Source organism: Salvia splendens, chromosome 2 (genome assembly GCF_004379255.2).
Source record: "Salvia splendens isolate huo1 chromosome 2, SspV2, whole genome shotgun sequence".
NCBI classification, from domain to species: Eukaryota; Viridiplantae; Streptophyta; class Magnoliopsida; order Lamiales; family Lamiaceae; genus Salvia; species Salvia splendens.
This window is the reverse complement of record NC_056033.1, coordinates 42,168,720-42,181,541: the sequence shown is the minus strand read 5'-3', so window position 1 is coordinate 42,181,541 and position 12,822 is coordinate 42,168,720. Positions and strand designations below refer to the sequence as shown.

At 39.6% G+C, this 12,822-nt stretch overlaps 2 protein-coding genes across 3 annotated transcripts; one reads left to right on the top strand and one right to left on the bottom strand.

Annotated features, from left to right (window-relative positions):
- The first annotated feature begins 764 nt into the window (after positions 1-764).
- On the top strand, positions 765-9,358 carry LOC121792951 (protein NETWORKED 1D-like). The gene is made up of 6 exons (XM_042191100.1): positions 765-956; positions 1,301-1,378; positions 1,498-1,763; positions 1,998-2,278; positions 2,359-7,776; positions 8,159-9,358. Exons 3-6 carry the CDS (start codon positions 1,661-1,663, stop codon positions 9,266-9,268), a joined length of 6,912 nt encoding a protein of 2,303 aa, XP_042047034.1. The 5' UTR covers positions 765-956; positions 1,301-1,378; positions 1,498-1,660; the 3' UTR covers positions 9,269-9,358.
- A 196-nt stretch (positions 9,359-9,554) lies between these two features.
- On the bottom strand, positions 9,555-11,274 carry LOC121792952 (protein ANTAGONIST OF LIKE HETEROCHROMATIN PROTEIN 1-like). 2 transcript variants are annotated; one of them, XM_042191101.1, is made up of 2 exons: positions 11,077-11,274; positions 9,555-10,653 (listed from the first exon to the last, which is right to left on the bottom strand). In XM_042191101.1, exons 1-2 carry the CDS (start codon positions 11,249-11,251, stop codon positions 9,608-9,610), a joined length of 1,221 nt encoding a protein of 406 aa, XP_042047035.1. In that variant the 5' UTR covers positions 11,252-11,274; the 3' UTR covers positions 9,555-9,607. The 2 variants fall into 2 exon arrangements, 1 of the variants encoding a protein (XP_042047035.1); XR_006048969.1 differs by having other exon boundaries at positions 10,516-10,653; positions 11,112-11,249.
- Between the last annotated feature and the right edge of the window lie 1,548 nt (positions 11,275-12,822).

Sequence of the window (12,822 nt, the reverse complement as noted above, 5' to 3'; positions counted from 1 at the left end):
ACACACATATAAATTTATATCGGTAATTTAATTTTTTTATACATGTAAATGATATAAATTAACTCTTTATGGCCGGCCACATTATGACCATTTAGCATCACTCTTTTGAAAATGATTTTAATAAAGAATCTTGCATTTTGTTTTCACACAACCCACGAGTAAAACTTAAAGCATAATCATAGAAATTTGCAAACACGAGGTACCACAATCCCAACTCCCAAGGATAACTATAAGAAAAAAGAAAACAATGTTTAAAAATCAACAAAAGGAATTGAGTGAAATTGCGGAATCGTTTTGGTTTCTAGCTAATCCGTCATGTCAAATGAGCTTCGAAATATGTAGGAGTATGATTTTTTTATCAACTAATCTTATATATCAATAATTCTATATACAGTATATAATAAATGAATATACAACAAGTCAACAAATAATAAGAATTCACTCATATTTGGCTAATTCTACAAGAATTGGGTTATTTTCGCTGACTATTTAATTTAGAGGTTTATACTCTGCTATTTTTTGCGAGCTATATGAACTTTGAGTCCCACCTAATTCAATAGTCAATTATTCGGGTCAAATTATGAATTTTGGATTGAAATCCATAACCACTACTTATTTATTTATAAATACTGTGATAGTACTAAAATAATTGATTATATTAAACATAATAATAATAATAATTAAAAGTACTACTCCATATTATTATAAGTATAAAAAACAATATTTTCACAGCGCAGCATATACATACAGAACATATTATACGTATATCCGCTGATAAACAGAAGCAAACAGAATTCATTTCTAGCGTGATGGAGCTGTAGAGAGAGAAAGACAAGTGAAAGATCTGAAAACAAAAGTAAATGGGGAGAGTGAGATGTGGGAGAAGCTTAAAGCAATGTTTTCTTTTATGACCACCAATTTTTGTTTTCATTTTCCGTTTCCTTTTGCCTTATGCAGTAAGTTTTTCCTTATTTCCTTCTTTGTTTTCGATGCTAAAATTCTATGAGTTCTGGTTTGGTATATATTTGAACTCTTTTTTTTTATCTGGACGTTGATGGAGCATTTATTTTTGGTTGACTTAGTTTCATGTATTTTGAATTTTTCAGTGGTTTTAGAGAGATTTTTATTTTGTGATCGCGGCGGAGTCGCTTCGATGGTCCGATTTTTGCTTGATCAAAATCAGATCCTGTTTTAGCGAAATGTGTTTTTTTCGGTTGAATTTACCAAAATGTGCTTGTTGATTAAAATGATTCTGGTAGAATTGTTATTTTCACTAAATTTGTTCGTGAAATTTGACCAGGTCAAGATGCTTGTTGATGAATTTCTCAGTTGAAGGAGGCAGCTGTCTTTTCTGGAATTATTGGAGAGTTAAACTTCTGTAAGCCCCAAATTTGATACCTTTTGATACCTCAGTTAGTTCTCTGGTTTAGTTGTTAACAACTTCTTCAACTCATACTCTGATAATCTGATGATTCCTTTGTGTTCCTCTATGTGCAGAGGCTCAAGGGAAACTACACTCAATTCTGACTATTTACTCTTGAATTGAGTGCTCGCAGAATTTTTGTTGAGTTTTTTTTTCTTCCATACCGAATCTGTTTTATCTGAGCCTTGGATTGCTATTCGGTGGAAAATCTGCAACTAGGCAGCATCAAATTGAAGGATGGCCAAATTGTCGCATTCGGATTCCAGGCGAATGTATTCATGGTGGTGGGATAGCCATATCAGCCCCAAAAATTCAAAATGGCTCCAGGAGAATCTCACAGGTACATGATGGATGTGTGTGCTACGTTAAACATTGAAAATGATCCTTCTTCAGTTCTATCATTTTATGATCAATCTAATGATGATTTAATCTGATCTTGTTTGATGCACTTAAAACTGAAATTATCCTCAGCAGACTATTAGACAATTTGTGAACTCATAGCAGTGAAATGCATCACTGTGGAAGGATGCAATACTTGTGCATCTACTGAAAACCCCCTTGTGTGCTTTTGTAGATATGGATGTCAAAGTTAAATCAATGATAAAGCTTCTTGAAGCGGAAGAGGACTCCTTTGCGAGGAGAGCAGAGATGTACTACAAGAAAAGACCAGAGCTTATGAAAATGGTTGAGGAGTTTTACAGAGCCTATCGTGCATTGGCCGAAAGATATGATCATGCGACTGGTGTGATTAGACATGCCCATCGAACTATGACTGAAGCTCAAGTGCCTATGGTGTTTGCTGATGATTCACCTGCTAGTTCTCTTTCTGGAGCTGATCCTAGAACACCAGATTTGGTAAGTAATTATGTGGAATTGATTGGCTGACAATGTATTGCTGGATTCTGTTTTCGTCTGATTCTCGTTTCGCCAAACAGATTGGAGGGCTCACTGATGATTCTGATAATGGGACTAGAAAAAGGACTTCAAAACCGTTCATTGGTTCATTCAGGCCAATTGAGCGGGTGAGGAGAGGTCTGAATTTTGACGAGGCGGGTGATAAAGTTGAAGGCGTGTTTAGCAATGAGAACAACCATGTTGATGATAAAAGTTCATTAAACTTGGAACAGCAAAGTGATTCTAAGGAGATTATAGCATTGAAGGAAGCCATTGCCAAACTGGAAGCCGAAAAAGAAGCTAGCATTGTTCAGCACCAGCAAACTTTAGATAAACTGTCACAACTGGAGACTGAAATCTCCAGAACCAGGGAGGATTTTAGTATGCTTAACGATCATGCAAATAAGGCTGATACTGAAGTTGCTGTGCTAAACAGAGCTCTAGCGACATTAGAAGCTGAAAAGGAATCCAAGTTTCAAGACTACCAAAACTGCTTGGACAGGATATCTGAGCTACAGACTACAGTATCTACGACACAAGATGATGCCCAGAAACTTGGTGAAAGAGCTAAGAGTGCTGAAGTTGAAGCACAATCGTTGAAAAGTGATCTGGATATATTAGCTGTCGAGAAGGATGCTGCTCTCAATCAGTACATGGAATCGCTGAAGATAATATCAAACACGGAGAATAAATTACGGCTTGCTGAAGAAAATTCTTCTGGGTTTAAAGTGAGAGCTGAAAAAGCAGAAAGTGAAGTGGAAAGTCTTAGACAAGCGATCTCCAAATTGACCGAGGAAAAGGAAAGTACAGCTCTGCAGTACCAGCAGTGCTTGGAGACAATTTCAAGTCTGGAGCAGAAACTCACATTGGCCAACGAGGAGGCGAAGCGCCTCAATGGGGAGATAGAAAATGGAGTGTCCAAGTTAAAAGGTGCTGAGGAACAATGTCTGATCTTGGAAAAATCCAACCAGTCTCTTCAGTCTGAGTTGGAATCTTTGATGTTGAAGATGGGAACTCAATCTCAAGAGCTTACTGAGAAGCAGAAGGAACTGGGAAGACTTTGGGCTGCCGTACAAGAAGAACGATTGCGCTTTGTAGATGCTGAAACTGCGTTCCAGACTTTACAGCATTTGCATGCACAAACTCAGGAGGAGCTCCGAACTATGGCTTCTGAGCTGCAGAATCGGGCTCAACTCTTGAAGGTTGCCGAGACCCAAAATCACACTTTACAAGATGAAGTTCTAAAGGTTAAGCAGGAGAACAAGCATCTAGATGAGCTGAACTCATCTTCTGCATTATCAATACAGGATATGCGAAATGAGATTTCTAGCTTAACGGAATCAACAGAAAAACTTGAGGAGGAAGTTGAGCTAAGGCTAGACCAGAGAAACGCTCTGCAGCGAGAGATCTATTGCTTGAAAGAGGAACTAAATGATCTGAACATGAAGCACCTTTCAATTTTGAACCAGGTACATGAAGTAGGCTTGAATCCAGAATCCTTGGGATCGTCAGTGAAGGAATTGCAGGATGAGAATTCCAATCTGAAAGAAACTTGCCAGAGGGAATGTACTGATAAAGCAGATCTCCTGCTGAAATTGGAGATTATGGAACAGCTTCTCGAGAAAAACTCGCTCTTGGAGACCTCCCTTTCTGGTTTGAATGCTGAACTAAATGCTGTTAGAGGGAAGATAGAAGAGCTAGAACAATCTTGCCAATCTCTTACGCAAGAGAGATCTGGTCTTCTCGATGAGAAGGAGACTCTCACGACACAATTGCTGGAAACAAACAAGAATCTAGAGAAACTCACAGAGAACAACACAGTTCTAGAACTCTCCCTGTCTGATGCACACCATCAGCTTGAAGCTTTAAAGGCTAAATCAAAAATCTTGGAAGATTCATGCCAGTTGCTTGTAAACGAGAAAGCTGATTTGATGAGTGAAAATGACAGTTTAACTTCTCAGCTGGAACAGACTCAGAGAAGACTGGTAGATCTGGAGAAACTTCATGGAGAACTTGAAGGAAGATGTGAGAATCTAGAAAATGAGAAAGAATCAACTCTTCGGAAAGTTGAAGAGTTGCAAGTGTCATTGGAGGCAGAGAAGCAAGAACATTCAAGCAGTATCGAGATGAACAAAGCTCGACTGACTGGGTTCCAATCTGACATGCATGTTCTGCAAGAAGAACACAGAAGAAGTAAGAGAGAACTCGATCATGTGCATGATAGTGCCATAGCTAGTGAAATTGAGATATTTGTGTTACGCACGACTGCCCAGGTGATGAAAGAAAACTATTGCTCCCTGGTCACAAAGAATCGCAGACTTATTGAGCAGTCTAGTTTATCGGAAAAGGAGATCTCACGGCTAGAGCATGACAATCTCTGGCATCAGTCTGAAATTAGATTGATGTCAGATCATGTTAGTACTCTAAGATCAGGGACTCGTCAGTTATTGAAGGTTCTCAGCATTGCTGAGGATTGTGTCTCTGCGGATAATGTGGAACTAGATCAGGTTTACATCAGCCAGCTATCAAGTACACTCCGCCATTTGAAGAAATCATTCTGTGACGCTGATGAAGAAAATCTGGAGTGGTCTGTTGCATTCTCGGTTCTTGTCACATGGATTAAGGAACTGGGATTACATTCAAAGAATGTCGAGGTTGAAAAGGGCAAACTAGAGCATGAGTTCAAGCTGAAGACTGAGCAGGTGTTACAGTTGCAGAGTGACTCTTCTACACTCCTTGAGATAAATGAAGAATTAAAGTCAAAACTGAGGGAGGAAGACCGCCATAAGGAAGCTCTGATGGTCCAGATTGAGAATTTGAACTCAAAGCTAACAGACATGCAAGTAACTTGCCAGGACTTACAAAGTGAAAAACTACAGAGTTCTGAGGAGAAAAGATCTTTAATGGATAGTATCATGCACTCCGAGGAAAAACATAATCTTCTGGAAGAGGAATATTATGTCTTATGTGATAAAGTGTTAGCTCTTGAGAACCTATCCTTCATTTTCCAAAGCTTCGCTGAAGAGAAACTTAGGGTGCTAAGAGATCTTGGTGATGATCACAATAAACTTAACGTGGTGAACACTGCCCTTATCGGAAAGTTGAGTGTGGCTGAGGGCAGGCTTGAAGAGTCAAAACTCGAGAATCTTCATCTCAAGGAGCGGCTGCAGAAGACTGATAATGAGCTCAAGGCTGTAGCAACAGACAAAGAGCAGTTGAGTGTTGAGATTGAAAATGGAAAGAAAATTTTGCATCAGATGGCACAAGAACTCCAGGAAGCAGAAGAGAAGATAATTCTAGCAGAGAAAAAGAAACTAGAGTTGAGTAAAAGTGTTGAAGATCTTAGAATGGAATACAATCAGATCAAAATGGCTCGAGATGAGCAAGAGAGTCAGATTCTCAAACTCTCCACAGACAGTGACAATTTGAGTAAGGAGAATAATTTCTTAAAGGATAGTATCATGCACTACGAGGAAAAACATAATGTCCTGGAAGAGGAAAATTATGTCTTATGTGATAAAGTGTTCGCTCTTGAGAACCTATCCTTGATTTTCCAAAGCTTCGCTGAGGAGAAACTTAGGGTGCTAAGAGATCTTGGTGATGATCACAACAAACTTAATGTGATGAACACTGCTCTTATTGGAAAGTTGAGCGTGACTGAGGGCATGCTTGGAGAGTCAAAACTCGAGAATCTTCATCTCAAGGAGAGGCTGCAGAAGACAGATAATGAGCTCAAGGCTGTAGCAACAGACAAAGATCATTTGAGTGTTGAGATAGAAATTGGAAAGGAAGTTTTGCATCAGATGACACAAGAACTTCAGGAAGCAGGAGAGAAGATAATTCTAGCAGAGAAAAAGAAACTAGAGTTGATTAAAAGTGTTGAAGATCTTAGAATGGAATACAATGAGATCAAAATGGCTCGAGAGCAGCAAGAGAGTCAGATTCTCCAACTCTCCATAGACAGTGAAAATTTGAGCAAGAAGAATAATTTCTTAATGGATAGTATCATGCAGTACGAGGAAAAACATAATGTCCTGGAAGAGGAAAATTATGTCTTATGTGATAAAGTGCTTGCTCTTGAGAACCTATCCTTGATTTTCCAATGCTTTGCCGATGAGAAACTTAGGGTGCTAAGAGATGTTGGTGATGATCACAGCAAACTTAATGTAATGAACACTGCTCTTATTGGAAATTTGAGTGTGGCTGAGGGCAAGTTTGAAGAATCAAAACTCAAGAATCTTCATCTCACGGAGAGGCTGCAGAAGACAGATAGCGAGCTCAAGGCTGTAGCAACAGACAAAGATCTGTTGAGTCTTGAGATCGAAATCGGAAAGGAAGTTTTGCATCAGATGGCACAAGAACTTCAGGAGGCTGGAGAGAAGATAATTCTAGCAGAGAAAAAGAAAAAAGAGTTAAGTAAATGTGTTGAAAATCTCAGGATGGAAAACAATGAGGTCAAAATAGCTCGAGATAAGCAAGAGAATCAGATTCTCAAACTCTCCACAGATGGTGACAATTTGAGAAAGGAGAATAATTTCTTAATGGATAGTATCATGCACTACGAGGAAAAACATAATGTCCTGGAAGAGGAAAATTATGTCTTATGTGATAAAGTGTTAGCTCTTGAGAACCTGTCCTTGATTTTCCAAAGCTTCGCTGATGAGAAACTTAGGGTGCTAAGAGATCTTGGTGATGATCACAATAAACTTAATGTGATGAACACTGCTCTTATTGGAAAGTTGAGCGCGGCTGAGGGCAGGCTTGAAGAATCAAAACTGGAGAATCTTCAACTCAAGGAGAGGCTGCAGAAGACAGATAATGAGCTCAAGGCTGTAGTAACAGACAAAGATCAGTTGAGTGTTGAGATTGAAATCGGGAAGGAAATTTTACATCAGATGGCACAAGAATTTCAGGAAGCAGGAGAGAGGATAATTCTAGCAGAGAAAAAGACACTAGAGTTAAGTAACAGTTCTGAAGATCTCAGAATGGAATACAATGAGGTCAAAATAGCTCGAGATGAGCAAGAGAATCTGATTCTCAAACTCTCCACAGACAGTGGCAATTTGAGCAAGGAGAATAATTTCTTGCGTGATGCAACTCAGAAACTGGAATCTAGTCTGCAGGTATTGCAAGATAATCATGATAAGAGTAAACTCCAAGAAGAGAATCTGCATTTGCAGCTGGACAAGAAAATCAACGAGATCAATGAGTTGGGGGCTCAAACTGTTTCACTTTTTGGTCAACTGCAACATTCCATGATCAGTCAGGTTCTCTACGAGCAGAAGTTTTATGAGCTCTATGATGCATGCCTTGGATACATTGATCAAAATGAAGTCCTCAAAAATCAACTGGATGCATTTCGGCCAGAGATTGTATCATTTAAGGAATGTATTTCATCCTTGGAGGACCAAACTGATATACACATAAAGTTTCAAAATCCCGAAGACGGGGATTTGCAGGTAATTCTAAACACTGGAAATATTTTGCAACTGATTGTTATGATTTTCAGAAACTAGTCAAATCTGATAGTGCTGCCTTTCACTTCAACTAGACAACGTTTGAAATGCTGGTGCAGCCTTAAGATTTTTATGTACCATTTTTCATAGATTTCTTGTACTCCACTAGATTAGCTTGTTTTCTGCTTTTCTTTCCCGGAAAGGTTTATTTATTTCTAAGAGTAGAACGAAGTATTTATTTATTTTCCACCTAACAAATTTAGTACAGGACTCGTCTCTGGAGGTCCATTGAGTAGTAATGGGTTTATCTTTATTCTATTTTGTACATTTCTATTTTTCACTCTTTTTTGGCTAATTCTTTATCCTGCTATATGATCCATTTCAGGATGGTCAGGGCACAGGCATTTCACCTGAAAGCATTCGAAGTGAAGACAAGAAAGTGTTGTCGCCGGTTTCTGATTTGCATGATCTCCGGGTTAGGCTTGAAGCTGTTGTGAAGGCAGCAGTCGAGATAAAGGATCTAATGGTACAGGAGAACATTGTTCTGCACTCCAAGCTTGATCAATCATTGAGGCAAATCGAGTTGCTGCAATCTGAAAGTGGGAAGCACCATAGAAACAGGAGGCCTACTTCCGAAATCACTGTGGAAGACAGTGCACTTTTGACAAAAGATATCGTTCTTGATCAGGTCTCCGACGGTTCGTACCACTACAGCAAGAAAGAAGCCGCTGACGTGGACAGCCAAATCGTCGAGTTATGGGAAACCGCAGAACCAGATGGCACCGTGGGTCTCACCATTGGCAAGTCAAACAGAACCATTCCTCCTTCCACCACCGCGACCTCTGATATCCGTCGTTCTAAATCGACGAGGAAACAGAAAGGCAGTTTTGCAGCCTCGTCCGATGCAATCGATGAGGACTTGAGCGTGGACAAATTAGAGATCTCCAAAAGATCCACCAATTCCTTTCAAGAAGGGAACAAGAGGAAGGTCTTGGAGAGGCTCGATTCGGACGTCCAGAAACTGGCGAATCTCCAGATCACGGTCCATGACTTGAAGAGGAAACTCGAGGTCACTGAGAAGGGCAAGCGGGGCAAAGCTGTTATCGAATGTGAGACGTTGAAGAGACAGCTGGACGAAGCTGACAGGTCCGTGATGCAACTGTTTGATCTGAATGGCAGGTTGATGAAGAGCATCGATGACAGGTCGTTCTCAGATTCAAAGTCCTCGTTCGACTTTGAAGGTGAGGATGGCGCCCGGAGGAGGAGAGTGTCGGAGCAAGCACGACGAATGTCTGAGAAAATTGGGAGGATACAGTTGGAAGTACAGAAGTTGCAGTTCATTCTGCTGAAACTAGACGAGAAGGACGGTGTGTCGAAGATGTCGGACCGGAGAATCTTGTTGAGGGATTACCTCTACGGAGGAGGCAGAGGGGGCCAGAGGCGTAAGAAAGGGCATTTTTGTGCTTGTGTTAAGCCTTCAACACTTGAAGATTGAGAGATTGTTGATTGCATAATAATTGGAAATTTTCATAAAACTATGCCAAAAATTATTCCTTTTTATTTACCTTAATTGCTTCTTCTATTAGATATTTTGTGTCTCAATATATATAGGATTGTATTCATCTCCGAACCATTCTTATATCAAAACTAAGATAAAGTCTCAGCCATTGGATTGAGGTTTTGGACGAACCATTCTTATATCAAAACTAAGATAAAGTCTCAGCCATTGGATTGAGGTTTTGGACGGACGAGATTCGCGACACAAATACCCTTCTCAAAAGAGCTTAAACCAAACCTGGTCATACAATCAAGAACATAATATCTGTCAATCAAATCAAGAACACAAAACATTTCCATTTCTACACAACAAATGCTTAACCAACCTGTCCCTAACATCTCTCCCCACATCATCAATTTGCTTACAAACATGCCCTCTATAGTCGGAGTCGTGATGCGCGGACAAGGCAACGCTGGGATCCAAGTTATCCCCGCAATCGATAATGATATTATGAAGTAAACAACATACCAAGATGATGCTCGGTAGCTTCCTCTTGTCAGGCCGCCACATCACCTTGTTGAGGATTCTCCAGCCGCCCTTCAGCTGCGCGAAGGCCTTCACAGCAGCGGACCTTGCAGTCTCGAGAACCGGATTGAACTCTGACAATGAGGTTGGTTCGCCTCCTTCAAATGGAGTCACGAGCCACGGGAGAAGAGGGTAACTAGCACCACCAACAATGTACTCTCTAATATCTTCTCCCGCAGATAGTTTTTTCACGTTACCATTCAGGCGCGCGCCACTTTCACAGAGTTTGTAGAAGCCAGAGCATTTGAGAAGTCGGGAAATAGGCATGCCGCCAGGCCATCCAGTAACTATGTCGAGAAACCGCATCTCAAAGTCGAAAACGCCCTGCACAAACATGCTGTAATTGTTCTCCTGATCGCACCAATCGTTTGAGGTTTGAACAGCAGGAAGGGTCATAACAATGTGAGTGGAATCTATCGCTCCGCAGCAATTAGGCAACCCACACAACGCTTCGAAGCCAGATTTGATTCGCCCGATTTGGCTCGAGTCAGGCCACTTGAGGTGATGCCTCGCACGCTCCTCCATGGCCTCAATAAATCTCCAAGTAACCTGGGAAACCGTCGACTGCCCCACCCCAAAGGAAGCTCCTACCGAAACCTGAGACTCGCCAGAAGCCAATCTCCGTAATGCAATAGCAACCTGCTTCTCGACACTGAGGAGTCTTCCCTCGATGTTGATGAGCCCCGAAGGAGGCCTGGAGATGAGATCTTCCCTTACGAGAGAACAAATGTACTCGAAAGTTCTCTTCGAAACCCGAAAGAAATGCTTGAATCCTTCATCCTCATCAAGTGGAACATCTGAAAATGCACAACAAGAATCCTCATTCAAACCAACACATTTACAAGACAAACTAAGGTCCAAATTTCCACTCAATTTCTCACATTTTGCATCATTAGCTGCATTACTATAAAACAACACTCAAAACCCATTGCAAGCACATGAAATTCTACCAACACCAAGTGAAATAAACAATAAAAAAAAATTCAGTTCTTGCAATTCCAAGAATTCAAGAAAAGGGCTATTTAACTAGACCATCCATTACCCTTGGCCTTAACATATAAAATTATGACTTCACTCAAAGCTTAACCTCATAAACCGACATATGAGTAAACAACAAAATTCATGTCAACAATTTGCAGCATTAAACCAAGAAATTTCAAGAAAAGGGTCAGAGATAGGAAAAACCCCAAAATGCAATCTTTGATATGCAGAATTGTTAACCGAAGTAGAATTCCTCTTCCAGAAAATATCCCACCATTCGGAATCAATAGCTTTACTGTCTACTGCAGCTGTCTTATTGATGATCTTGATCTTCTTTTTCTTCTTCTTTTTCTTCCCTTTCTGGATTTTCTTCGAATCTTTGTTCATTTTGTTGGGTTTTTTCGGTGGAGGCATGCTTGATTTCTCGGGATTTTTCTTTTTTTTTTTGTTGTAGACTACTGTTATCATTTCTCGAGTGTACTAGGCTTTTTTTAAATTCCGGCTTTGGGAGAGACGCATGATCCTCATGCGTCACCCGTTAATGAAACGCATGAGCATATAAGACGCATGAGGGTCATGCGTTTTTCATTTTTTTTATTTTAATTGAAAGACGCATGAGGGTCATGCGTCTTAGGGTAAAACGCATGACACTCATGTTTGTAGGAGAGACGCATGAGTGTCATGCGTTTTACCCTAAGACGCATGACCCTCATGCGTCTTTCAATTAAAATAAAAAAAATTGAAAAACGCATGACGGCTTATCCATAGACGAATCACGGTCATGCGTTTAATTAACGGGTGACGCATGAGGGTCATGCGTCTCTCCCAAAGCCGGAATTTAAAAAAAACCTAGATTTCCCCGGGTAGAGTTGAAAAGGTTTTACAGTTGAATTTATTTGAATCGGTCGAAGCTTTTTCTGTGAGCTAAAATTGTGCGGCATTAAACGCGATCTCAATTTTTATAGGCCCATATGATTTCGGGCCTATATTATAATGGGCTAAGTGGTAAATAGGCCCAAATAAAGAGAGTGGATCGAAACGCATCTACTTTAGCATAAGTCAAACATTCATATTGATGAATTACTACTATCTTACATTAATTGTTATCATGATCTCAGAATGATTTATATTTGAATGTCTATACATGTAGATTAATATAAACACACATCTTATATAACATGAGAGCACTTCACATATATAATTATTATACTTGTCATTAGTATAGTACTAGTATGACATAATATTAGGTATCGAGTTTATATGTTCCCGACTTGATGCCAGCTGGTATTTTGTAACCGATATCCAATTTTACGTTATATTGTATAAGATTAGATAATACTCCCTTTGTCTAAATAAATATGAAACTTATGGGTTTTGGCATGGAAAATTATATAGGGTTATTTTGTGAATTAACAAAGAGATGGCATATCAAGAGATGTGAAAGAGTAAAGTTGATGTTATTTCTATTTTAGAAAACGTTTCATTTTTAATAGGACAACCCAGAAGGAATCGTTTCACTTTTAATGGGACAGGGGGAGTATGAATTAGGATATGTCGTGTGTCTGTTATACTGGTTACCCGATTAATATATGATTATCTGTTTATAGTGTTTTTTAATTAGAAATTAATCACTATAAGCCTAGTAGTTTAGTATCCCACACAAGCATTTAATCCTCAATAATCTGTATTGATAATATATCGGCACCATTTCAAATATTCGGGTACCCAATTAGTCAAGTTAAGATACCCGTATCAGATATTCAACTACCCGAAAAAATAGATCAGACTGGAGACCAAATGGGGTGCCAAGGCTAATTTCGGGTGCGGGTACTTGTTTCGCCACTCCTGGTTTTCACAGTCCAAGAATTGAAATAATTCTCACATTAAAAAAGATTCTCATCGAACATATGGTTTTCATAATTATACTAGGACCATAGCATACTAATTTCCTATGAACTACTACAATCGATACTAGAAAAAGTCAA